The sequence below is a fragment of the Molossus molossus genome, unplaced genomic scaffold (assembly GCF_014108415.1).
Source record: "Molossus molossus isolate mMolMol1 unplaced genomic scaffold, mMolMol1.p scaffold_m16_p_12, whole genome shotgun sequence".
NCBI lineage: Eukaryota > Metazoa > Chordata > Mammalia > Chiroptera > Molossidae > Molossus > Molossus molossus.
This window is the reverse complement of record NW_023425347.1, coordinates 29,145,161-29,169,367: the sequence shown is the minus strand read 5'-3', so window position 1 is coordinate 29,169,367 and position 24,207 is coordinate 29,145,161. Positions and strand designations below refer to the sequence as shown.

At 40.0% G+C, this 24,207-nt stretch overlaps 1 protein-coding gene across 1 annotated transcript in view; it reads left to right on the top strand.

Annotated features, from left to right (window-relative positions):
• TMEM170B (transmembrane protein 170B) overlaps window positions 1-24,207 on the top strand; it is a 45,973-nt gene that overhangs the window by 3,209 nt on the left and 18,557 nt on the right. The window contains exon 2 of the mRNA XM_036255599.1: window positions 20,789-20,959. Coding sequence (XP_036111492.1) covers window positions 20,789-20,959 — 171 coding nt within the window. The remainder of the gene's footprint in view (window positions 1-20,788; window positions 20,960-24,207) is intronic.

Genomic DNA, 24,207 nt, shown 5'->3' with positions numbered 1-24,207 from the left:
TAGAGCATCAGCCCTCAGACCAATGAGTCTTGGGTTTGATTCCTGTCAAGGGCACGTACCTCCATTGCAGTTCATCCCCCACCCGCGGTCATCGGGGAGGCAACCAGTCGATGTGTCTCTCTCTCATGGATGTTTCCCTCTTTCCCTCTGCCTCTCTCCCTCTACTCTATCTGAAGATTTGTAGAAAAATATCCTCGGTTAAGGATTTTTTAAAAAGTGATAAAAACTAGCTTAACATATTAAAGCCAAAAGTTATGTTGTTCAGCTACTTCATTTTGGAAATATGGAATGTCACATTATTAAAGTGGAGTCACATGGCAGTGATCAGTTACTTGATGATGGAAGTAGGACTGGAACTAATCTTCTTTGACCCTTAGTTCTGTGCCTTTTCCTTTTATTCCACATGGCTTTTTTTTAGGCAGGTCTGTTGGATGATTAATCTTAATCTGTTTAAGACTAGCCTTGTATTTGTCCCAATGAGCCCAAGAATGTGTGATTGGAATTGATTTCTGTCCATCTAATAGAAGTTATTAAAAAATACAAGAATTATTGAATAATAGTGCTTTATAAAATTTTAAGTTGCTTTGCCTATGTCAACATTAGTGATCTATATTTACTATATATTCAGTTTTAGAAATCCTTCGAAGTTTGGGCTGCTGTTTATTTTTTTCTCCCTCATGGAAGACACTAGGATGGGGACTCCATGTAGAGAAGATTAATACCCGGAGACACCCCCCCCTCCCCGTGTCACTTACTAACCATTGCCAAAGTTCTCTTCTGCATCCATCACTTCCCAAAGTGTGCGAATCATAAGATTCCTAAGTTGTTCACTGTGTATAGGTTAGATGCGTCTTTAGCTTACTAAAGCAGAGAAATAAATGGCTTTCTTTCTGAAATAGTTTTTCTTCTTAATTGTTCTAATTACCCTGCCCCCCATCTAAAATGAGGGTCAGTATGTCTCAACTCTTTCAGTTTTATGGATTAAACTTTTTTTTTTTTTAAAGATCTACAGTAAAATGTATTCTTTTGCTTTACCTTTATTTTTCCCAACTTTGTGTTCTGACCTAAATTTGGTTTAGAGAATAATTTTTTACTTAGAAATAGGCAGGATGCCTAAACCCCTGGATAAACACAGATCCAGGCTGGTGTTGAGAAAGGGATAATTGGTCCCTAGGAAAAAAGGCAAAGGCTGGCATTAGGCTTGTCTCCTCTCCTAGTGACAGCACAAATGTGGGAGCAGGTGCTCCCCTCTTTCTATTGGTAATAAGAATTGGGGGGCTGGGAATTCAGACTGGAAGGAAGGTCAACCGTCTCTGTGTGCATCTTTGTATTAAATTTACATGTGCTTATTAAATTTTACTGCATGCATACACACACTATTATAGTTCTCTTTTAAACTTTACAATTACTAAGTCACTTTAGTGTTAATATTGTCAGCAAAAGAGAGAAAGGGGAAAAGCAGCTGGTATCTACTACATGTGTTTGGGAGTGGTCACACCTCATGCTAGTAAAGCCGGCACCTTCCCTCAGCAGCGCTCCCAAGCCAGTTTGCTTCTCTCCCTGTTGCTTTGTGTCCCAGTTTATGGTCAAGTTAGATTCCTCTTCCTAAATGCTCTGTCATTGGAGGTTAATTTATGTAAAGTTATTTCACATGTCCACTTACAGGTATTTAGGTTTTGTAAATAAAACTTTAAAGGCAAGCACTATTTTTCATACTGTGCTGGACTTCAACATTTACTGTTTCTGAAATATGTGCGAAAAAAATCCTGTATTCTTTTGTGGTGCAGAACCAATTAATAAGTGCTGGTATGGTTTGTACTTTATAGGGGTTTGTTTTTTGGAAAGCTGTGTATCTTATTGAGAATGAAGCTACTGTAATTGGAATTTTTATCTTCAAGTTTTTAAAATTTCCATTTCATTATTTTTGAATTATACATCCATATCCTCTGACAATACCAAGCCTAAGGTCCAGATGACATGTTTTAAATATAGAGCAATTTCTGGATAAGTATTGGGACTGTGTAAGCCATGATTTTGACATTTTTTTTTATCCTCATCTGAGGAAATTTTTTCATTTTTTGTTCAGATAGAGTGGGAGGGAGGAGAGAGACAGAGAGAGAGAGAGACAGAGAGAGAGAGAGAGGGAGAGAAACATTGACGTGAAAGGTACACATTGAGTGGCTGCCACCCTCACGACCTAACCAGAGCTGGGGACAAACTGCAACCGAGATACATGCCCTTAGTGGGAACCGAACCCGGGTCTCTCTGGACCGCAGGCCAATGCTCTAACCACTGAGCCAAACTGGCCAGGGCATGATTTTGACATTTTAATAGTTAACTAATAGTTAACTATCAGATATAAATTTATCTTTGCTTTGTTCAGGTGTGATAAGCTAATTATGTATTATTAATGACTAAATATTTTAACAGTAAAAATTAATCATAGAGTGAATAGTGGCAGTAGCAACACATTTGAGAGTGTTCTCACTAGACCATCAAATTCCATTGACCTTAGATAAGTAGATGAAACTTTGAAATAGAGTTTTTTCACCAAACTTCATGCAAATAGGAAGAACCAAACTTTTACCGGGATCCAGTTGCTTATGTTCTTATAATATAATCTTGGAATATAATCTAGGAGCATGTTATGTGCTTATTATAGTAAGACTGGGAAAATGAAAATAGTTTTGAGGGATATAGATTGCTAGATCAATTGACATTACCTGTTAGCATATCCAGTATCTTCTTTTATTTGATATGCCATCTCAATATTTGAAGGTAAATCAGTTTTCTAAGTTTATTTATAATCCTGACATGGCTTGTAAATAATTCTTATATTTAAAAAATTTATTTTTAGGATTTTAATACCAAGGAAAGAGAGTGATACATTTCCCTTTTTTTTAGAAATTTTCCTTTTAGTTGTTGACAGCATTTAATACTTTTTAGTGTGGTGGGCATTGTTCTGAGACTGTTATATGTATTATTTTATTTGATCCTCATAATAATCTTGTGACCCCACTTTTTATTTATTTATTTATTTTTTATTGATTTTAGAGATAAAGGAAGGGAGAAGGAGAGATAGATAGAAACATCGCTGCCTCCTGCATGCCCCCCACTGGGGATTTGGCCCATATCCTGGGCATGTGCCATGACTGGGAATTGAACCTGTGACCTCTTGGTACATGGGTCAACACTCAACCACTGAGCCACACCAGCTGGGTGACCCCACTTTTTAAAAGTAAAGAAATTCATAGACAGTATCTTGCCCCTGCTTACAGAATGTGTAATCCAGTACTTGAAAAATTATCAGTCAATCCAATTCAGCAAACATTTGAGTGACTACAGTGGATATGGTGCTTGTCAGAGATACAATAAATAACACATCATGACTGTTTTCAAGAAGCTTATCTTCTAGTGAGTATGAATTTATAACTCTTTGCATTAGGTATTTTTTGCTGAGTAACAAATTACCCCAGAATTTAGCAGCTTAAAACAAGACACGTTCATTTTCTCACACAGTTTTTGATGCTCAGGCATCTGGGAACGGTGTTGCTGGTCCCGCTCAGTGTCTTACAGTGGTAACAGCCGAGCTGTCACCCTGACTGCAGTGTCTGCAGACTTGATAGTGCTGCAGGGTGGGCTGGCTTCTGGCACTTCATGTAACTGCTGGTAGGAGGCGTGAGTCCTCTCCAAGGGCTGCTCATAACATGACTTTTGCCATTATGAGTGTTCAGAGAGAGAAACCAAAACAGAAGTCACAGGGTCTCCCATATCTAATCTTAGAAGTGATAGATCATCTCTTCTGCTGTACTCTATTGGTCCCACAAACCAACTCTGGTATGTTGTCCTGGGGACTGTACCAGGATGTGAATACCAGACAAGGATCCCTGGGGGCCTCGAGCCTGGCTGCCACCGCCTTGGATGTAGATATGGAAAGAAGGGAAAGAGATCCTGAACGGGAAGACTAGAGGTAAGGTAGTAGGTGAGGGGCTGAAGCATCTGTAAGAGAAACAAATGCCTAGAAAAAAACCAAAACCATTTTGATACATTGAAGGATTATACTAAAAAGCAGGCTCTAGCATTTTCAGGGGTTAATCTTGTTGGATATTTCCTGATCATGTGTCAGTCTCTGGTAAATATTGATAAAGGTGAAAATACCAGTCATTGTCCATAAGGAGCTCATGGTGTAAAGACACTGTCAGGTTAAGTAATACTTTTGTGGCCTGTTGAGTTCAGGGAGAACCAGGTAGTGGGATTTTGAAGGCAACAGGTGAGGTAGAGAGTGGAGATGAACTGCTTGTAGGATAATCCAGGAATACTATCAGGACTTGAATAAGTTTAAAAGTATTACTTGAATATCTATGTCCAGCTAAGTTTTTATCAGTAATGTGAAAATGAATTTTCATTATAAAAGTCTCTCCTGCCTCCCATCCCCTACCATGAATTACTTAAATCCTGCAGGATTTCTAAACCTTGCTACATATTGGTATTTCCTGGGGCTGGTTAAGGGTACAGATGCAGGGCCTCAGCCCCTATCTGTGGAATTAGAATCGTGGAGAACAGAGGCTAGGAAACTACCTTGTTAACTGGCTCTTCAGATGATTTTGTTATTGCGGGTTCAAGGATTGGGAACACCTGAGTTTTACAAAATTAGTTTTTTTTGTCTTCAATTTGTAAGAGATAGATAATGCACATTATTATGAACTATTTAGTATAAAAACATATTAAAATGTCAATATAAATCATTTATTTCCAAGAGGATGCTATAACCAGTTTTTTTCAGTAACTGTCTTTTAACATTAGGATCATAAATGTTTTAAAAATGTTTTCTTTATATGAACTTTTACTTATAGAGAATAATTCTTATGAAATAATAGTATTTTTAAAATTTTAGGCAAGTTATATTAAATATGAATTGATGGGAGAATTAAACATTAACACTATTTATATAAATACTTACATAATGAGCAGTTATGGGACCCCCCCCAGTATAATTTGGGTTCTGCTAGATTTCTGTATGCAAATAAAGAGTCTAAATAAGTACTAAGATCCTTGAGTTTATAAGTTAAGAACCTGGGTTTTATCCTTGAATGCTACTAATTAGTGTTTGTCCTTTAGACAAGCCACCTATTTCCAAGGCCTGGGTTTTCTCATCCATGACACACTCTGATGCCAACAATTTTCATATTGAAAGCTGATTTAGACATTTTAATGAATTGAGAAAAAGTTTAGAGATTTTCCTATGAGTTAAGAAAAACATATTCGCATATAAGCTTGTTTCTTTAAATTTAAGGAAGTTTTTTTATTTTTTTTTATTTTTTTATTTTTTTAATCCTCACCCGAGGATATTTTTCCATTTTTTGTACAGATAGAATGGGAGGGAGAGAGAGGAAGGGAGAGAGAGAGAGAAACATCGATGTGAAGGAACACATCGAGTGGCTGCCACCCGCACGACCAACCAGGGCCGGGGACAAACTGCAACTGAAGTACATGCCCTTAGCGGGAACTGAACCCGGGTCTCTCTGGACCGCAGGCCGACGCTCTAACCGCTGAGCCAAACTGGCCAGGGCTAAGGAAGTTTTTTTTTAAAAAAATGGGGACTTCAGATCTTTAATATGCTAATTCATTAGGTTGTGGTTTAGGACATAGAAAATCTTTGTTTTCTGAATAGCTCTTAAAATTAGGCCTTAAAATCTGGTTTAGGAAACTAGATTCAGTATCAGAAGATCCCTTCCAGTTCTGAAATTATGTTTTGTTTGGTTTGGTTTTCATCCCAGTGGGGTATAAAGCACTCCCTTAGGGCTACTGTCAATAACACCTAAGGAGTGACTGTCTTGACGGTGCTTGTGCATTACTTGCATAGTTTTTCTGGTTGTGCTTTTATTTTCTGATCTGCCATTCATTTGGTCTCTTATGTAAATTTAATTTTGGGAATTGGTTATATTGGGAGTTTCATTATAAATTCTGTTCATTAACGTAAAAGTTCATTTTTCAGTATTCAGTGTAAATATCTTTTAGAAATATTGTATCATGAAATCATTTGCAGAGATAAGGTCAGTGACCGAATCAAACGTATGTGTTGTTACTCACTGGTATAATTTAAGATGTTTGAGGGCATATAGATAATAACAATTGAAACTATTGCATAATCGCTTATAATTTTATAATAGATTCAGATTCTGACTTACAAATCTTATACTTTTTAAAAAATATTTTTTCTCCCATCCAAGTACTAACCAGGCCCAACTCTGCTTAGCTTCCGAGATCAGACGAGATCGGGAGTGTTCAGGCTGGGATGGCCGTAGACTAAAATATTTTTTCTTCATTGATTTTAGAGAGAGGAAGGGAGAGGGGGAGAGAGCTAGAAACATCAATGAAAGAGAGCATTGATTGACTGCCTCCTGCACGTCCCCCCACTGGGGATTGGGGCCACAACCTGGGCATGTGCCCTAAATGGGAATCGAACCAGTGACCTCTTGGTGCATGGGTTAATGCTCAACCACTGAGCCACACCGGCCAGGCATACCCTGTACTTTTATAACTGAATAGTAACTAATGAATTATGAGAAAGAACAAACTGAAGGACATCCTTTAGGTTTTAGGAAGACAGCGCTATGGTTTAAATATAGAGCAATTTTTTAACTGTTTGAAATAGCTTAACCTGATTTCTTTAAAGCAATTGATACTCAAATTTCTTTAAATTAAAAACCTGTTTTTCTAAGAATTTTTCTATTCAATGATGAGTATTGCAATTTATAGTTTGAAATTACATAATTAGCTTGAAAGGGTAATTTAGTTAATTGGTAATAAATAGTATTTCTGTAAGCTTTAGGAGAGGCAGTATATTAAAGCAGCACTTGAAGGTGTCACAAATTTAAAATCTAGTGTTTTTACTCTTTTTAAGAAGCCAAAGCAGGCCACTTTTAAATATCTAAAACAGCTTTAACCTCTATGTTAAATGAGGTTTCAGTGCAAGGACAGCAATTGTTTTTATTACTTATTTATTTATTTTTAATTCTCTCCTGAGGATATTTTTCCATTGAATTTTTTAGATAGAGTGAAGAGAGGGATGGGGAGAGAGAGAAACATTGGTGTAAGAGAGACATATCGATTTGTTGCCTCCCGCATGACCCCAACTGTGGCCAGGGATTGATCCTGCAACCAAGTAATGTGCCCTTGACCGGGAATCGAACCTGAGACTCTTCCATCCTCAGGCCGATGCTCCAACCACTGAGCCAAACTGGCCAGGCCCGCAACTTGTTTTTAAATCTGATTAAAATGTAAGAGTGATTAAAAATAAGAAAACATGTCTTTTATGGTTACTTTCACTGTTACTCATTTCTTTGTGTAGAGTTAGGAGTCCATGTAGTATTATACTTCTGTCTGAATAACTTCCAATACAACAGGTATGTTGGCAGTTAATTCTGGGGGGAAAAGTTGTCATTTCACCTTTAGTTTTGCAAGGTATTTCTCTTGAATATAGATTTCTGGCTTTACAGTCTTTTTTTCTCTTTCAGTCTTTTTGAAAAAGTGTCACTCTGTTGTCTTCTGGTTTGATGGTTTCCGATGAGAAGTTTGCTGTACTTTTTATCTTTGTTCCTCTGTGCCTAATGTCTTTTTCCTCTCTAGCTACCTTCAGTATTTTTTCTTTATCTTTAGTTTTCAGTAATTTCACTATGATATAGCTGGTAGTGTGTGTGTGTGTGGTTTATTTTTGTTTTATTGTTTTTTGGTTCTTTTGGGAGGTCTTTTTACCCTTGGGATTCTTAGAAAAGTCTTAGATATGTCGTTTGATATCTTGTTATTTTTAGAAGAATTTCAGCCACTCTCTTCAAATGTTCTTCTTCCCCATTCCCTCTTTCTTCTCCTTCTGGAACTCCAGTTACTTGTGTGTTAAGCCATTTGAAATTGTTCCATAGCTTTTGGATGGTTTCTCTTTTTCCTTCTGTTATATTTTAGTTTGAATAATTTCTATTAGTTCATCTTTAAGTTCATTGATTCTTTGCTTAGCTGTGTCAAATCTACTGGTGAGCCCGTTAAAGGAATTCTTCATCTCTGAGATCTTGTTTTTTGTTATTACGTATTTCTTCTTTTTTTCTAATCCTCACCTGAGGACATTTTTGCATTTATCTTCAGATAGAGCAGGAGGGAGAGAGTGAGGAAGAGAGAGAAAAACATCGATGTGAGAGAAACACATGGAGTGGTTGCCACCCACACGACCCCAACTGGGACACAGGACAAACTGCAACGCAGACACATGCCCTTAGTGGGAACCGAACCTGGTACTTTCTGGTCCACGGGCTGACATTCTAACCATTGAGCAAACTGGCCAGGGCTCTTACATATTTCTTTTTAACTTCTAGCATTTCCATATGACTTTTTCTTGGATTTTTCAGCTCTCTGCTGAATTTCTCGTCTGTTCATGTGAGTTGTCCACCTTTCTCTTGAGAGCCATTAACATGTTAATTACAGTAATTTTAAAGTCCTTGTTTGGTTGTTCTAAAATCTGGGTCATCTCTGGGTCTGGTTTTGTTGATCACTTTATTTCTCTCTCTTTTTTTAATCCTCACCTGAGGATATGCTTATTAATTTTAGAGAGAGGAAGGGAAAGAGACAGAGAAACATCAATGTGAGAGAAACATCAATTGGTTGCCTCCTGTATGTGCCCCGACCAGGGGTCGAGCCCACAACCTAGGTATGTGCCCTGACTTGAAATTGAGCCTGCAACTCTTTTGGTGTATGGAGCGACACTCCAACCAACTGGGCCACCTGACTAGGACTGTCTCATAACTTTTTATTAAATGCAGGACTTTGTATATATAACAGTACAGTAGTGTGAAGAGTTGATTTAATCTACTCAGGAGTAAGCTGAGTTTGAGTTTTCTTGTTATGGTTACCTTCAGGGTACCATAGGCTTCAAATCCTCTAGAAATTACTGCTGTTGCGTGTCCTTAGGGTAGGGACTAAGCACTGCAGGTTAGTCTCAGTGTTAGTGCTGTGTGTCAGGTTTCAGCCATCTCTGCACGCCTGTGCCACAGAAGGGTCTGTCCATGCACTTCCCTTCCCCCACTGGGAGACTTCTGTTCCTTAGAGTTAGGGTTAAGGTGGGGGCAGGAGGATTTTTCTGTGTCCTGGTCCAGTTTTAGTCTTTGGCATGCCCTGTGTATTAGGGTCTCAAAAATTGGACTGTCAGTATTTTTGCCTTCCAGAACCATGGTAGCCATACTGTTCCTTGTATCTGATAAACCTTGCCTGCTTCTTGGCACCTTCTCTTATTCAAAGCAAAATACTTAAGCCACTGTGGGAGGGCAGCCTCAGGATGACCAGAGTTTTTGCAGTTTCATGTTCTGCATTGCATTGTAATTCCATGATTTGATCATTATGTCTTAGAGCAGGTGTTTCTTATTCTTGGCTGCACCTTAGAGTCACCTGGGAAACTTAAGAAACTTCTGATGCCCAATTAAATCAGAACTTCTGGAGGTGGTATTTCTTGTTTTTTTTTTCCTCACCTGAGACATTTTTCCATTTTTTGTTCAGATAGAGTGGGAGGGAGAGAGAGAGAGAGAAACATCGACATGAGATGGACACATTGAGTGGTTACCACCTGCATGACACAACCAGGGCCAGGGACAAACTGCAACCGAGGTACGTGCCCTTAATGGGAACCGAACCCAGGTCTCTCTGGACCACAGGCTGACACTCTAACTGTTGAGCCAAACCAGCCAGGGTGGGGGGTGGTATTTCTTTTAGGCTCTCCCAAGTCACTCCAACATATAGCCAAGGCCAAGAACCATTGGCTTAGAGTGCCCCACTCCCCGTTCTTCACCCTCATTCCTTCTCCAATATGTTTATCTTTGGGCTAATCCTGTTTATTATCTTGTGATCTTCCTTGACATTCCTTCCCCCTTGCCCGGGACTGTGTATCCTGTAGTACCAGCTGCATACTGTGCTCTGAAGAACTTGAGGTATTACAGTATATGCCATTGAGGTATCATTAATTAGACACCAATAGTATCAGCTCTTGATAATATATGAAAGTACGGTGACAGTGATTTTCAATGGGGTGTGAGACAACGCAGCCCTGGGACATAGGTCAAAATAACGTAGACTGGGAATCAGCTGCTTTTTCTGTAAAGGGCTAGTACGCAACATACTCAGCATATAGGAACCACAGTAAGTATTTTTGGCTCTACTAGCTGTATGGTCTGTCACAATTAGTCAACTGCCATTGTAGGCAAACATTCGTAGACATGAATGAGCATGTCTACATGCCAATACAACTTTATGAACAATTAAATTTGAATTTTGTGTAATTTTTATGTGCCTTGAAATATTGTTTTTTAATTTTTTTCAGCCATTTCAAAATGTAAAAACCATGTGTAGTTCACAGACTGTACAGAAACAGTTGGTGGGCCAGAGAGGGCTCATGGGCCATACCTGAGGCTGACCCCTGACCTGGGGACTTTTTCAGATGCAAATGCATCGTCTTCCTGAGAATCTCATGAGCCCCCTCTGTGGGATATATCCCCAAACTGAGAAGTCACTGCTGTTTGAAACCTAGGAGAGCAAGTTCCACTCTGTTCTAGATTTGCTGCAATGAAAAAGAGTTTGAGATCTTGTGGTAACCTAATTTGAACACAACTTATTTAAACATATAATATGCATCATTTCTATAAAGAAGGTAGAAAATTATGAACAGCCCTCAAATATAGTCTTACTGGTATGGTATTTTCAGCTTGAGGCTTAGAGTATGTTGAGTACATAGTAAGTTTTTAGTATCTATTTGACTAATGATATTAAAGAGTTAGATACTCCATAGAGGATTAAAAATGGATTTAGTGTTTATTTAATGAGATAGATTTCCTTGTTTTTGTGACTTTTGGACTTTTAATAAATACAGCTGTGAATCTTTAGCCTAGAGTAGTGATTTCTGTCTCTATTGCATGTCGTGATTATTTGGTAGAGTTGATTTGATAAAAATATAGTCATTTACGCCCTACTTCCAGAGAGTTTTAGCTGCTCTATGGGTAATTCTCATGAGCTGCCTGGGTTGAAAATCTTTGGCTTTGATGAATTATAGAATAAAAACCTAGCCCAGCCGGTGTGGCTCAGTGGATTGAGCGTTGTCCCATGGACTGAGAGATCCCGGTTCGATTCCCAGTCAGGGCACATGCCTGGCTTGTGGGCTCGATCCCCAGTAGGGGGTTTGCAGGAGGCAACCCAACGATGTTTTTCTCTCACATTGATGTTTCTATCTCTCCCTAAAAAATAAAAATAAAAACCTATTTTTAAAAGACAATATATTTGCAGTAAAAATTTTTAAAAAGTACTTCAGGCAGGTTGTTAAAAAATAAGGAAGTAATAAAGAATCTATAAAATATCATTTATCTCCTATCTTATCTTTAAAAGATAGCCATTGTCAAGTCTTTTGTTTGTCAATACATGGTATGTACATATATAATTTTGTAAACAAATAGGATCAAACAATATGTACCATTCTTTGACTTTTTTTTACTAAGTTAATGTATTCTAGACATCTAGAGAAGTTCATATCTCATAAATAATTTTTCCAAGGATTAAAATAAAAAGTACAGAGTAATTTCTAAGTGGCTTGGCAACCAGGGCTGATCAGATGCAGATTTTGAGCAGGGCTATTTCTAGTATTATTTGGAGGCTGGAATAAATCACAACTCTCCTGCCTCTTATCCCACTAAAATGTAAACAAACACACTGCAAAAATCCAGGCAAAACTAGTTTAAAATGAAGATTATGGACAGCCTTGAATAGAGAAAAATAGCCAAAGGGCTGCAGAAGATGTGCCCAGGAAGAAGGGATATTTCTTCCCCTGAGTTAAAGCGACTATGGATGGCATGCTTCATAGTGTCTGTCTGTGCATTGTGCTTTTACATGTTTGTCTTGTATTTATTTAGCACTAGCAAAGGCTCCCATTGGCTTCCTCCTTTCACTGTTGTTCAGTTGTTAGCAGCTTAGAGTAGATAAGGTATAGATGGAAAGAAAAAACTGTGGGCCTCTGAGTATTCAAGTTAGCTGTAGGACCTGGACAGTTAAAGAAAAGGTGGGCCCTGGCCAGTTTGGCTCAGCGGTTAGAGCGTCGGCCTGCGGTCTGGAGAGACCCGGGTTCGGTTCCCGCTAAGGGCACGTACTTCGGTTGCAGTTTGTCCCTGGCCCTGGTTGGTCATGCGGGTGGCAGCCACTCGATGTGTCCCTTCATGTCGATGTTTCTCTCTCTCCCTTCCTCTCTCTCCCTCCCACTCTATCTGTACAAAAAATGGAAAAATATCCTCGGGTGAGGATTAAAAAAAGAAAGAAAAGGTGGTGATGTTTGACTCTTAGTACCTGTTCTTCCTCTAGGGCTTTTGGGCATCTCTTCTTGCTCTACTCTTAGGATCCTGTAGTTTCTACATTTGAACTAACGCAGTAGGTTTCCTGAGTTTGCCAATAGTGAGTAGGACCTTAGACAGTCTCTTTCTTCCGAGGCCCTGTTCATTGACAGGGCTGTGTTAATCTTTCAGGTAATCAAAATCATAGTAATAACATGAAACCTAAATTAGTTGTAGATATTTTCAGTGGAGTTTATATTTTCCATGATAAATAGCATTTAAAAAAAGAGAGAGAGAGAAAGAAACATGAAAGTAAATTTGAGTTTAGGTGCTTTGTACTCAGTCTGCTTAAGAGAATCCTGAACCGGTCATTAGAAGACCATTTTAAGATTCCCCCCCCCCCTTTTTTTTTTTTTAATCCTCAACCGAGGACATTTTTCCATTTTTTGTTCAGATAGAGTGGGAGGGAGAGAGAGGAAGAGAGAGAGAGAGAAACATCGACGTGAAGGGACACATCGAGTGGCTGCCACCCGCACGACCAACCAGGGCCGGGGACAAACTGCAACCGAGGTACGTGCCCTTAGCGGGAACTGAACCCGGGTCTCTCTGTACCGCAGGCCGACGCTCCAACCGCTGAGCCAGACCGGCCAGAGCTAGATTCCCCCCTTTTTTTTTAAATCCTCACCTAAGGATATTTTTCCATTCATCTTCAGATAGAGTGTGATGGAGGAAGGAGGTATAGGGGGAGGGTAGTGAGAGAGAGAGAGAGACATCTGTTGGTTGCCTCCCTCATGACACTGACCAGGGCCTGGGGCCCACGCTCTAAATGCTGAGCCAAATTGGCTAGGGCTAAGATTCCATTTTAGTTGTATAATATATCTTGGGGTTTTATAAAACATTCATTTTAAAATTAACCTTTCCCAATTATTAGCTAAATTTATTGTTGAGGTCAATAGCTATATAGTCAGTTGGCAAAGAATATTACTTACATTGTCAAATAAGCCCACCTTCATAGTGTTAAATATAGTCAAGAAGTTTTTTATTCTACTTTACTATAAGGACAACAAAGAAAAGTGCCTTGCGGGGGTTAGATCTGATAGGCTATCAGAAGGGGTTTTAGGACGCAAGGCAAGTTGTTGACTTCTCTTATTAGGGTATGTTTTCTGTTGCCAAGCCTTTCTTTGTCTTAGGGCAACCTTCCACTGTGTATTATTACTCCCTTATATTTTTACTTTATTAGGTTCACTTTGGAAAAGTATATCTTTTTAAATATAAATTTTATCTTCTGAGCAAGTTAAGCCTTTTTATCTTTAATTCATTCATTATAAGTTGAAGCCATTGGTTTGGGAGTGATAGCATGAAAGCACTATTTCCCAGAACGCTGGAAGAGAAAAACTTCTTTTTTTTTTTTTTATCCTCACCCGAGGATATTTTTCCATTTTTTGTACAGATAGAGTGGGAGGGAGAGAGAGAGAGAAACATCAACGTGAAGGGACACATCGAGTGGCTGCCACCTGCACAACCAATCAGGGCCGGGGACAAACTGCAACCGAAGTACGTGCCCTTAGCGGGAACCGAACCCGGGTCTCTCTGGACCGCAGGCCGACGCTCTAACTGCTGAGCCAAACTGGCCAGGGCGAGAAAAACTTCTTGAAAGGCAAGCTTTGTCTGTTCTCCTTTGTTTGCCAGCGTCTGTTTTTCATGCCATCAAGAAGCATGGTGGTACTTTAACATGCAGTGGAAAAGATATCATGTCTCCCATAAAATGATTTAGAATCATCCAAGTCTATTCTAGGATCAACTCTTAAGGATTTGGAATCTCCTTCCTTTTTCTTTTTAAATTTTACCTTTTATTTTGAGATAATTTTAGATTTATATGCAGTTGTAAGGAATAATACAGAGAGAGCCCGTGTACTTTTTATCCACTTTACCCAATGGCAACATCTTGGAAAAGCACAGTATAATATCAAAACCAGGATATTAACATGGATGCAATCCACCAACCTTCAGATTTTACCAGTATACTTGTACTCATTTGTATGTGTGTATGTATGTTTAGTTGTATAAAGTTTTATCACTTTTATATGTACCCACCATCAGTCAAAATACAAAATAATTTTATTGCCACAAAAAATTCCCTAGTGTTACTCCCCCCTCTCTTTTTTTGGTTAATTCTCACCGGAGGATATTTTTTCATTGATTTTTTTAGGTAGAGTGGAAGGAGGGAGAGAGAGAAAAACATCAGATGTGAGAGAGACATTGATTGGTTGCCTTCTGCATGACCCGACTGGGGATCAAACCTGAAATCCAGATATATACACTTGACCGGAATCAAACCCAAAACCTGTTGGCCTGAGGGTCACCTCTCTAACCACTGAACAAAACCAAACCACCAGAGCTCTAGTGTTACTTTTATAACCACACCTCTTTCCTTTCTCAAGAGACTTTTGTTTGTTTTGTGTTTCATTACCTAGTCATTTATGGTCTTGACTTAAAGCAGTTATCCGTTTTTTTAAAAAATATGTTTTTATTGATTTTTTTTTGAGAGAGAGAGAAAAACATCGATGTGAGAGAAACATTGATCGGCTGCCTCCTGTACACCTCCCACTGGGGATCGAGCCCGCAACCTGGCATGTGCCCTGATGGGGAATCGAACAGGGACCGTGGGTCAATGCTCAATCCACTGAGCCACACTGACCTGGCTAAAACAATTATCTTTTAAATTTCTATCTATATGTTCTAAAATTTTTACTTATTTAATTTTTTAAGTGTGATAAAAATATGTAATGTAAAAGTTATCATCGGATCCATTTTTTTGTTTGTTTGTTTTATCCTCACCCGAGGACATTTTTCCATTTTTTGTTCAGGTAGAGTGGGAGGGAGAGAGAGGAACAGAGAGAGAGAAACATCGATGTGAAAGGAACACATCGAGTGGCTGCCACCCGCACAACCGACCAGGGCCGGGGACAAACTGCAACCGAGGTACGCGCCCTTAGCGGTAACCGAACCCGGGTCTCTCAGGACCACAGTCCGACACTCTAACCGCTGAGCCATACCGGCCAGGGCGAAATGTTTTCTTTTTTTTTTTTTTATCCTCACCCGAGGACATTTTTCGATATTTTGTTCAGATAGAGTGGGAGGGAGAGAGGGAGAGAGAAATATCGACGTGAAAGCGACACATCGAGTGGTTGCCACCCACACGACCCAACCAGGGCCGGGGACAAACTGCAACCAAGGTACGTGCCCTTAGCGGGAACCGAACCCGGGTCTCTCCGGACCGCAGGCCAACGCTCTAACCGCTGAGCCAAACCGGCCAGGGCTCATCGGATCCATTTTTAAGAGTGCAGTTCAGTAGGTACATTCACATTTTTGTACATTAGATCTCCACATCACTTTTATCTTGCAAAACTAAAACTCCATACTTGTTAAACAATAACTACCCTTTTCCCTCTTCCCTGGACCCCTGGCAACCACCATTTATTTTCTGTTTCTGTGAATTTGACTACTTTAAATACTTCATGTAAGTGGAATCAAACAGTATTTGTCCTTCTGACTGGCTTATTTCATTTAACAAAAAGTCCTCAAGATTCATCCATGTTGGAGCATGTGACAGGACTGCTTTATTTTTATTTCTTATTTTATTAAAAATTTTTTGTTTTAAACTTATCTTTATTGTTGAATGTATTACAGGTGCCCCCCTTTCTCTCATTGATCCCCTTCTCCCCACTCTAGCCCCCCTCCTGCCTTCCCCATGCTATTGTTGGTGTCCATTGGTTATACATATATGCATATAAGTTCTTTGGTTTATCTCATCCCACCCAACCTCCCCCCTTCCCTTTGAGTTTCATCAGTCTAACAAACAATTTGTACTTCTTAATTCCTTCATGTTTTTTACCCAGCCCCCAGCCCCCTCCCATCTGGCAACCAACAAAGCTAATCAGTATCTATGAGTCTGTTTCTGTTCTGCTTACTCATTTTGTTTGTAGATTCAGTTATTGATAAATATATATTTATTGCTATTTTATTGTTTATATTTTTGTTCTTCTTCTTCAAGAAGACCCATCAACATTTCATGTAATACTATTTTGGTGGTGATGAACTCCGTTAGCTTTTTCTTGTCTGGGAAACTATATGTCCATTGATTCTAAATGATAGCTTTGCAGGATAAAGTAATCTTGATTGTAGGTTGCTCCTTTTCATCACTTTGAATATCTGTTGCCACTCCTTTCTGGCCTAAAAAGTTTCTTTTGAGAAATCAGCTGACAGTTGTATGGGAGCTCCCTTGTAGGTAACTAACTGCTTTTCCCTTCCTGCTTTTAAGAATCTCTCTTTGTCTTTAACCTTTTGCATTTGGATGATAATGATGTGTCTTGGTGTGGACTTAATTGGGTTTATCTTGTTTGGGATTCTATGCTTCCTGGATTTGTATGTCTGTTTTCTTCACCAAGTTACAGAAGTTTTCTGTCATTATTTTTTCAAATAGGTTTTCAATTTCTTGCTCTCTCTCTTCTCCTTCTGGCACTCCCATGATGTGAATGTTGGTGCACTTGAAGTTATCTCAGAGGCTCATTTTTTTTGGAATCTTTGTTCTTTGGGTGTTTTTTGCTTCCTTATATTCCAAATCGATGATTTGCTTCTTAGCTTCACCTACTCTACTATTCCCTGTGAATTATTCTTTATTTCATTTAGTGCATCCTTCATTTCTGACTGGACCTCTTTTATGCTTTTGAGGTTCTTACTAAGTTCATTAGCATCCTTAAAACCAGTGTTTTGAACTCTGCATCTGTTAGATTGCTTATCTCTGCTTTGTTTAATTCTGTTCGTAGAGTTTTGTTCTATTCTTTCATCTGGGACATGTTTCTATGTCTCCTCATTTTGGCTGCCTCCCTATGTATTAAGTAGAGTTTCTATGTCTCCTAGGCTTCATAGGATGGCCTATTGTAGTAGGTGTCTTGTAGGGCCCAGTGGCACAGCCTCCCTGGTCACCCCAGCTTTGCCCTTGAGGTGTACCCCTTGTGTGGACTGTCCACCATTCTGTATTTGAATCTTGATTGCTGTTGGCACGTCAGTGGGAGGGATTTACTCAGGCTGATCAGCTGCAAGGACTGGCTGTGCCCACTGTCCACTGACCTTTGACCACCTTGGAAGATCACCTGTGCTGGGCCCACCACATAGAGCAAGACTTACTTCAGCAGGGCTCTGGTATCCACTGAGTCCACTCCTTGAGTGTGTCAGTTGTGGAGGTGGTTGGGTGGTGGTGCTTCAACTTGGTCTGCGCTGTTCACTGGGTGTGTTGGCTCTGGGGCAAGGTCACCCACTGCCTGTGCTCTATCCAGGGCCACTAGGCATAAGCTACAAAGTGATCTGCAGATGGCTGCTGCTTGTGCTGGGCTTGGAGGTGCCCAGGCCAAGCCAGGCTATGAACCAAGGCTGGCTGCTTCTAGTGCCAGGCCTGGGGCCACTTAATGAGAGGTATGGGGCTTGCTGAGGCCAGATGCTGCTTGTTTGAGAGAATTTAGGAAAATCTGAAGCAGGAACCAAGACAGGACAATCCTATGGTAAAGCCACTGGAAACAGCTTGGGTGGGCCTGAAAGTTGGGTAGGGCAGGGCCTCAGGGAATCACCAGGGCGGGGCAAACAGTGTGAGCCAGATTGCTGGAGTCCCAGATGTGGTGCCCACATGGCTGCCCTGTCAGGGAACGGCTCACCAAAGGAACAATGGTCTCCACCAGCACTTCTGTCTGGGAGAAAGCTGCCCCTCCATTTCTTGCCCAGACGCCAGCCAACTCAGTTCTCCTCACATGTCTCTGGTGCCTTTCAAGGTGCCTCCCCTATGCTGGCGCCTGGAGGGTGTGAGTCTGAGTAAGTCATTTTGTGGGCTCTTTAAGTGGAGCTGCCTGGGGCTTCAGCAGCCTCCGCATCCCTCAGCCTCAGTCCTGGTGGTTTTTACAGCCAGAGGTTATGGGGACTTCTCTTCCTGGCACTGGAACCCTGAGCTGGGGGCCTGGTGTGGGATGGGGACCCCTCAGTCCTCAGGGAGGACCTTCACAGCTGAGGTGTCCTGATTTTTTTTCACCACATGTGGGGATGGCACCAGCCTGTCCACACCTCTGCCCTTCCTACCAGTCTCAACATGGCTTCTTTAATTCCGTAGTGGGAGGACTTCCATTCAGGCGGTTCTAAATGAGGGTTGTTCTGTAGTTGTAATTTTGATGTGATTGTGGGAGGAGGCGAGTACCTCGTTTACACCACCATCCTATTATTTATTTATTTATTTATTTTAAAATATGTTTTTACTGATTTTTTTAGAGAGGGGAAAGGAGAGAGATAGAAACATTGATGTGAGAAACACTGATTATTAACTGTACTCTAATGATGTTTGAATAAATAAGTTTTAATTAATCCATTTTTTTATTTTCTGACTTCTACTGACTTATCTTTCATACTTGTTAGAGTGAATATGAGCACAAATAGCAGATGACATATTTAGCATTATAGAATGTTTGCCTCCTGCTTGCCCCCTACTGGGGATTGAGCTGGTAACCTAGCATGTGCCCTGACTGGGAATGGAACTGGGACTTCTCAGTCCATGGAATGACGCTCAACCCACTGAGCCAGACCGGTTGGCAGGACTGCTTCCTTTTTAAAGCTGAGTAGTATTACATTGTCTGTGTAGACCACTTTTGTTTGACTCGCTGTCTGTGGACATTGCGGTTACTTCCACCTCTTGGCTATTGTGAACAATGCTGCCATGAATGTGGGTGTAGAAATTATCTCCTCATGATCCTGCTACCAGTCTGTTGGACATATACTAGGAAGTGGAATTGCTGGATCGTAAGGTAGTTCTACTTTTATTTTTTTGAGGAAACATCACACGGTTTTCCATAGTGACAGCATCATTTTATATTCTCATCAGCAGTATATGACTGTACTCTAATGATGTTTGAATAAGTTTTAATTCATCCATTTTTTTATTTTCTGACTTTTACTGACTTATCTTTCATACTTGTTAGAGTGAATATGAGCACAAGTAGCAGATGAGATATTTAGCATTATAGAATGTTTGTCTACCAAGGATGTGTTCCAGGGTCATGTCTATACATTTTAGAGTCAGTTCTTTAATTAGAGGAAACCTTATCTGAACTAGTTTAAGTAAAAAGAGGGATTTTATTACAAGGAAACTGGGATTGAATCTAAGCATGGTAATGTGGCAGGGCCTTAGAAATCACTAAAAATGGGACATGGTAGTCTTGATGGCTGTTTTTCTTTCATTGTGTATTATGGCTCGTTACAAATCCTGAACCCTCTGGCTTTAGCCACCCAAAGACTGAGGTGCTCAGTTGGTCCCAGGGACAGGGAATGATGGGCGTGGCTGGGATCCATTGCCTGACCTGATACACCTGACCACAAGCATGTTCAGGATAATGGAGCCAATGCCAGGGCCCAGCAATATCTATGGGAACTATATGGATTGACTGGCAGCTGCTGGTAGTCAGAAAGAAAGGGAATGAATGCTAGAGAGATGGAATGAAAAGTATGCTCATTAAGTCTTCATAAACTAAACTTAGTGAATAGTAATTGAATCATGGAGCTTGAAAAGTTTTGAGTAAGGACTATTAAAATGACCCAAGGCAAAGAATTAATAAAATAAAAAATTCTGACTGTTTAGTAGTATATATAAAGTTGAGAACCAAGATGGGAATTTCTTGAAATTCTTAAAATTATGAAAGATAAACTCATTGACTAATTTCTGGGATGATTTGAACTAAGGAATATATTTTATTTTTTTATTATTTTAAAATCCTCACCTGAGGATATTTTTCCATTTATCTCCAGACTGAGTGGGAGGGAGAGAGAGAGAGAAATATCAATGTGAGAGAGACACATCAATTGGTTATCTCCCGAATGACCCCACCAGGGCTGGGGATCTAACTGCAACCAAGGTACATGCCCTTGACTGGAATCAAACCCACAACTCTTTGGTCCAAGGACCGACGCTCTACTGCTGAGCCAAACTGGCCAGGGCAAGGAATAGATTTTAAAATGTCTTAACACTGCCATTTAGTGTAGAAAGTAGAAAATTACATATCAAACAGCAATAAATTACCTTATATAATTTACTTCAGGACATTTGAAAATATATGAGGGATATCTTAGACAAATTGATGTGTTATGGCTACATAATGGAGACATTCAGAGGAAATTAGTGTGTAGCCTTAACCTTCTGAAGTCATGGAGGGAATTATTTTCTCATCAAGCGTTAGCATTGACGGTACTCGTTAAAAATTATTTAGTACTACTATGTGTCAGGTACTGTGCTAGACATTTTTATATCTATTATCTCATGTTTTGTTAAATTGCTAACAATTTGGTACTCGCAATTTGTTAAATTGAATATCCTAGGATGTTTTCCAGCAGAATTATTAACACTTTGCTTCTCCTTTCAGAGATGTGGTATTGGGTCTTCCTGTGGGCTCTCTTCTCCTCTCTGTTTGTCCACGGTGCTGCGGGTGTGCTGATGTTTGTGATGCTGCAGAGGCACAGGCAGGGGAGAGTGGTCTCGGTCATTGCCATCAGCATCGGGTTTCTGGCTTCTGTAACTGGAGCAATGATCACTAGTAAGTTGACTTTGTTTTGTTTAAGGACAGCATTTTATATGCACTTGCAGTTTTGGTAATGTTATTCTTATTGTCATGGTAACATGTCACCTTTTATGAAGAGTATTTTTCAGCACTGATCATACTTCACCTAGAACAATGGTTCTCAACCTGTGGGTCGCGACCCCTTTGAGGGTTTTCACAGGGGTCGCCTAAGACCATTGGAAAACACATATTTCCAATGGTGATTCGTAAAAGTAGCAAAATTACAGTTATGAAGTAGCAATGAAAATAATTTTATGGTTGGGGGTCACCACACTTGAGGAACTGTATTAAAGGGTGGCGGCATTAGGAAGGTTGAGAACCACTGACCTAGAAGGTAAAGATTAGTTCATTTATTCACTGAAATAGTTTTTTATACTTCTACTATGAAAAGACTTATGTTTTGTGGGAAATGCAAAAACTTGTAAAAATTGGCAAGGGGCAAGGCAATTCATGGGAAAATTTATCTTATAGTGGATGTAGTTTCTGCTTTAAAGGAGCTCACTATCTCGGAAGGGTAGGCACACAAATAGGATGGTGATAATTGTCTTTTAAAAAGAGTGAAAATATAGCCCTTAGGCTATGTCACCTGCCTATAAATATAAAATAAAATTGTACTTCCTTCGCATACACAAATTGTCACAAATCTCCCCGGCCTACTAGAAATTAGCCACTGTAGGTTGTCCTCTAGCTATCTGCAAGTTTTCTGCTGTGCTGCCCCTTGTGTATTTCATGCATGGCCTCAGGTCCATTCCCTCTGGCCCTCTCTTCTTATTTTTTTTAATCCTCACCCGAGGAGAGATATGTTTCTATTGATTTCTTTCTTTTTTTTAGAGAGAGAAGAGAGAGGGAAAGGGAGATGGAGAAAGAGAGATAAATATCCATGTGAGAGAGAAACATTGATTGGTTGCCCGTGTGTGCACACTGACCAGGGGATCGAACCCACAACCTGGGTATGTGCCCTTATCAGGAATCAAACCCTTGACCTTTCGGTGTATGGGACAGTGCTCCAAGCAGCTAAGCCATCCAGCCAGGGCTGGCCCTCTCCTCTTAGCCCTGTCCTCAGGCTCCAGCTCTAGCCTTGGGTTCACAGTGGTGGTTTCCGCTGTGCTGGCTGAGCCAGAACGTCACTGCATGTTGCCGAGACTGGAGGATGCCACAGCTGCTCCCTCTGTGGCCCTGCCAGAAACTGGCTGCTGCTGCTGGTCAGCCTCTAGAATACTAGAGGCTGGTCTTGCCCTTTGCTTCTGGCCCACTTCCAAATGTCTGGGGCAGCTCATTGCTCCCACTAGATCTGCTTTAAGACTCTCCAAAAAGGACTTCTTCCTTTCTCGGTTCTTAGCCACAGAGGTAAGAGGAGGTCCTTTTCTTTTATAGCTCTAAGGCCTTTCCTTTTGTGTCCCCTCTCACTTTTTCCCAGAGTGATTGGCATACTTGCCTTGACGGGAAAGCCCATGTCTCTGGGTATGTCCTGTGGCAATAGTAAGCCAACCAGTTGTGGAAAGTAGTGCGTAACCTATTTTTTCCTTTCTTCATTTACTTTTTTTTTTTGTATGTTATCTTGTGTTAGATTTTTGTTGTTGCTTTTTGTCTTTGCTGTATTCAGCCTGTAACTTTATCATATGGTACCTTATCCATTTTGCCATAGATAAGGCTTAAAACAAGTGCTCAGGTTCAGCTGAAGTATAGGACGTGCCTAGTGAAGTAGTAGGAGACTCAGCTGGAATGATATGCTGGAGCCAGATCCTAGAGGATCTTGGAAGGCCAGCTGGAAAGTGCTGCAGGCTGTGGAAAACAAACAGATACATGTATATTTTTTTTAATTAAAAAAATTTTTTTATTGGTTTTAGAGAGAGGAAGGGAGAGGGAGAGAGATAGAAACATTGATGAGAGAGAACATCAACTGGCCGCCTCCTGTATGCCCCCACTGGGGATCGGGCCCACAACCTGGGCATGTGCCCTGACCGGGAATCAAACCAGAGACCACTTGGTGCATGGGTCGTCGCTCAACCACTGGGCCACACTGGCCGGGCCAAACAGATATTTTTGAATGGAGCTGGCAAGGGGTAAAACAGTTCAATGGGAAAATGTGTTTTATAGCTAAATGTAGAATATATGTGAGGAAGCAAGAGGAAACTTTGAAAGAGCAGGGATCTTCTCTCTCTTTACCCCTGTATCCCTAAAATAAAATACTACCTGGAACATAATAGATACTCAAAAAATACTGGTTGGATGGATGGATGTAGTGAGGGAGAAAGAGTGAAAGAAAGGAAGAAAGAAAGGACAGGAAAGAAGGGGAAGGAAGAGGAATTAATAGGCAATAACTGTACTCTGAACTTGAAGTCAGATCTGAACTAGAGTGGCAGTGGGTTGAAGGAGTTAACGTTAGGAATATGGCAAAGGGGAAAAAATCCAAATTAGTTCTTGTTTACTTTGGTGGCGTGCAGAGAGGCGTGAAGGGGACTGCCAGTGCTTTGAGGAGGCCACTGCGGTGCTGGTGGAGCAGCGAACAGGAGGGGAAAGGAGGGGGAGCGTGCTCAGAAGTCCGCGTACGTGCGCGTCCTTACTGGCGCAAATGTTTAAAACTGAAGGAATGTCATTCTGCTTCCTTTTGTTTCAGATATATATACACATATATTACCTACTTTCAGTTCAGTCAAGAATTAAGCCAATGATTTCATAAACTGCAATGTCATATTTTTAAAATCTTTGAAAATATAAATCTGACATAATTTCAAGTAAACAGTTTGTATCCAGATTAGTAAGAAAACATTTAAATTTATTCTGGCTAGTTTTTTAAGCTGCAAACACTTAAATTAAGAAAACTAGCCAATGTGAATGTTTCACTAAATTTTCTCAGTGTGATTTGTGTGTTGGAGCACTCATAGTTTTATATCCAGTGCAGCAAACGATTCTTGGATATCTTTGTTGAACAGATACTGACAGAATATTGATATATTTCTCTTATATTTTGCTACTACTTAGATTTTATTTCCAGAATAAAATAATTTTTAAATTTTATTTTGGTTACTATGGATAGTTAATACCAGAATTGGGAGAAACTGGGTTTCTATGCAATGCCATCATTTAGCATTATACACATATCTGTCTAGTTTTTGCAAGGTATAAAGTGAAATCTCATTGTTGGTTTAATTCTCTGATTACTAAATGAATTAGAACATTTCTTTTTATACTTATTATATATTTAGATATCCTTTTCTGAAAAT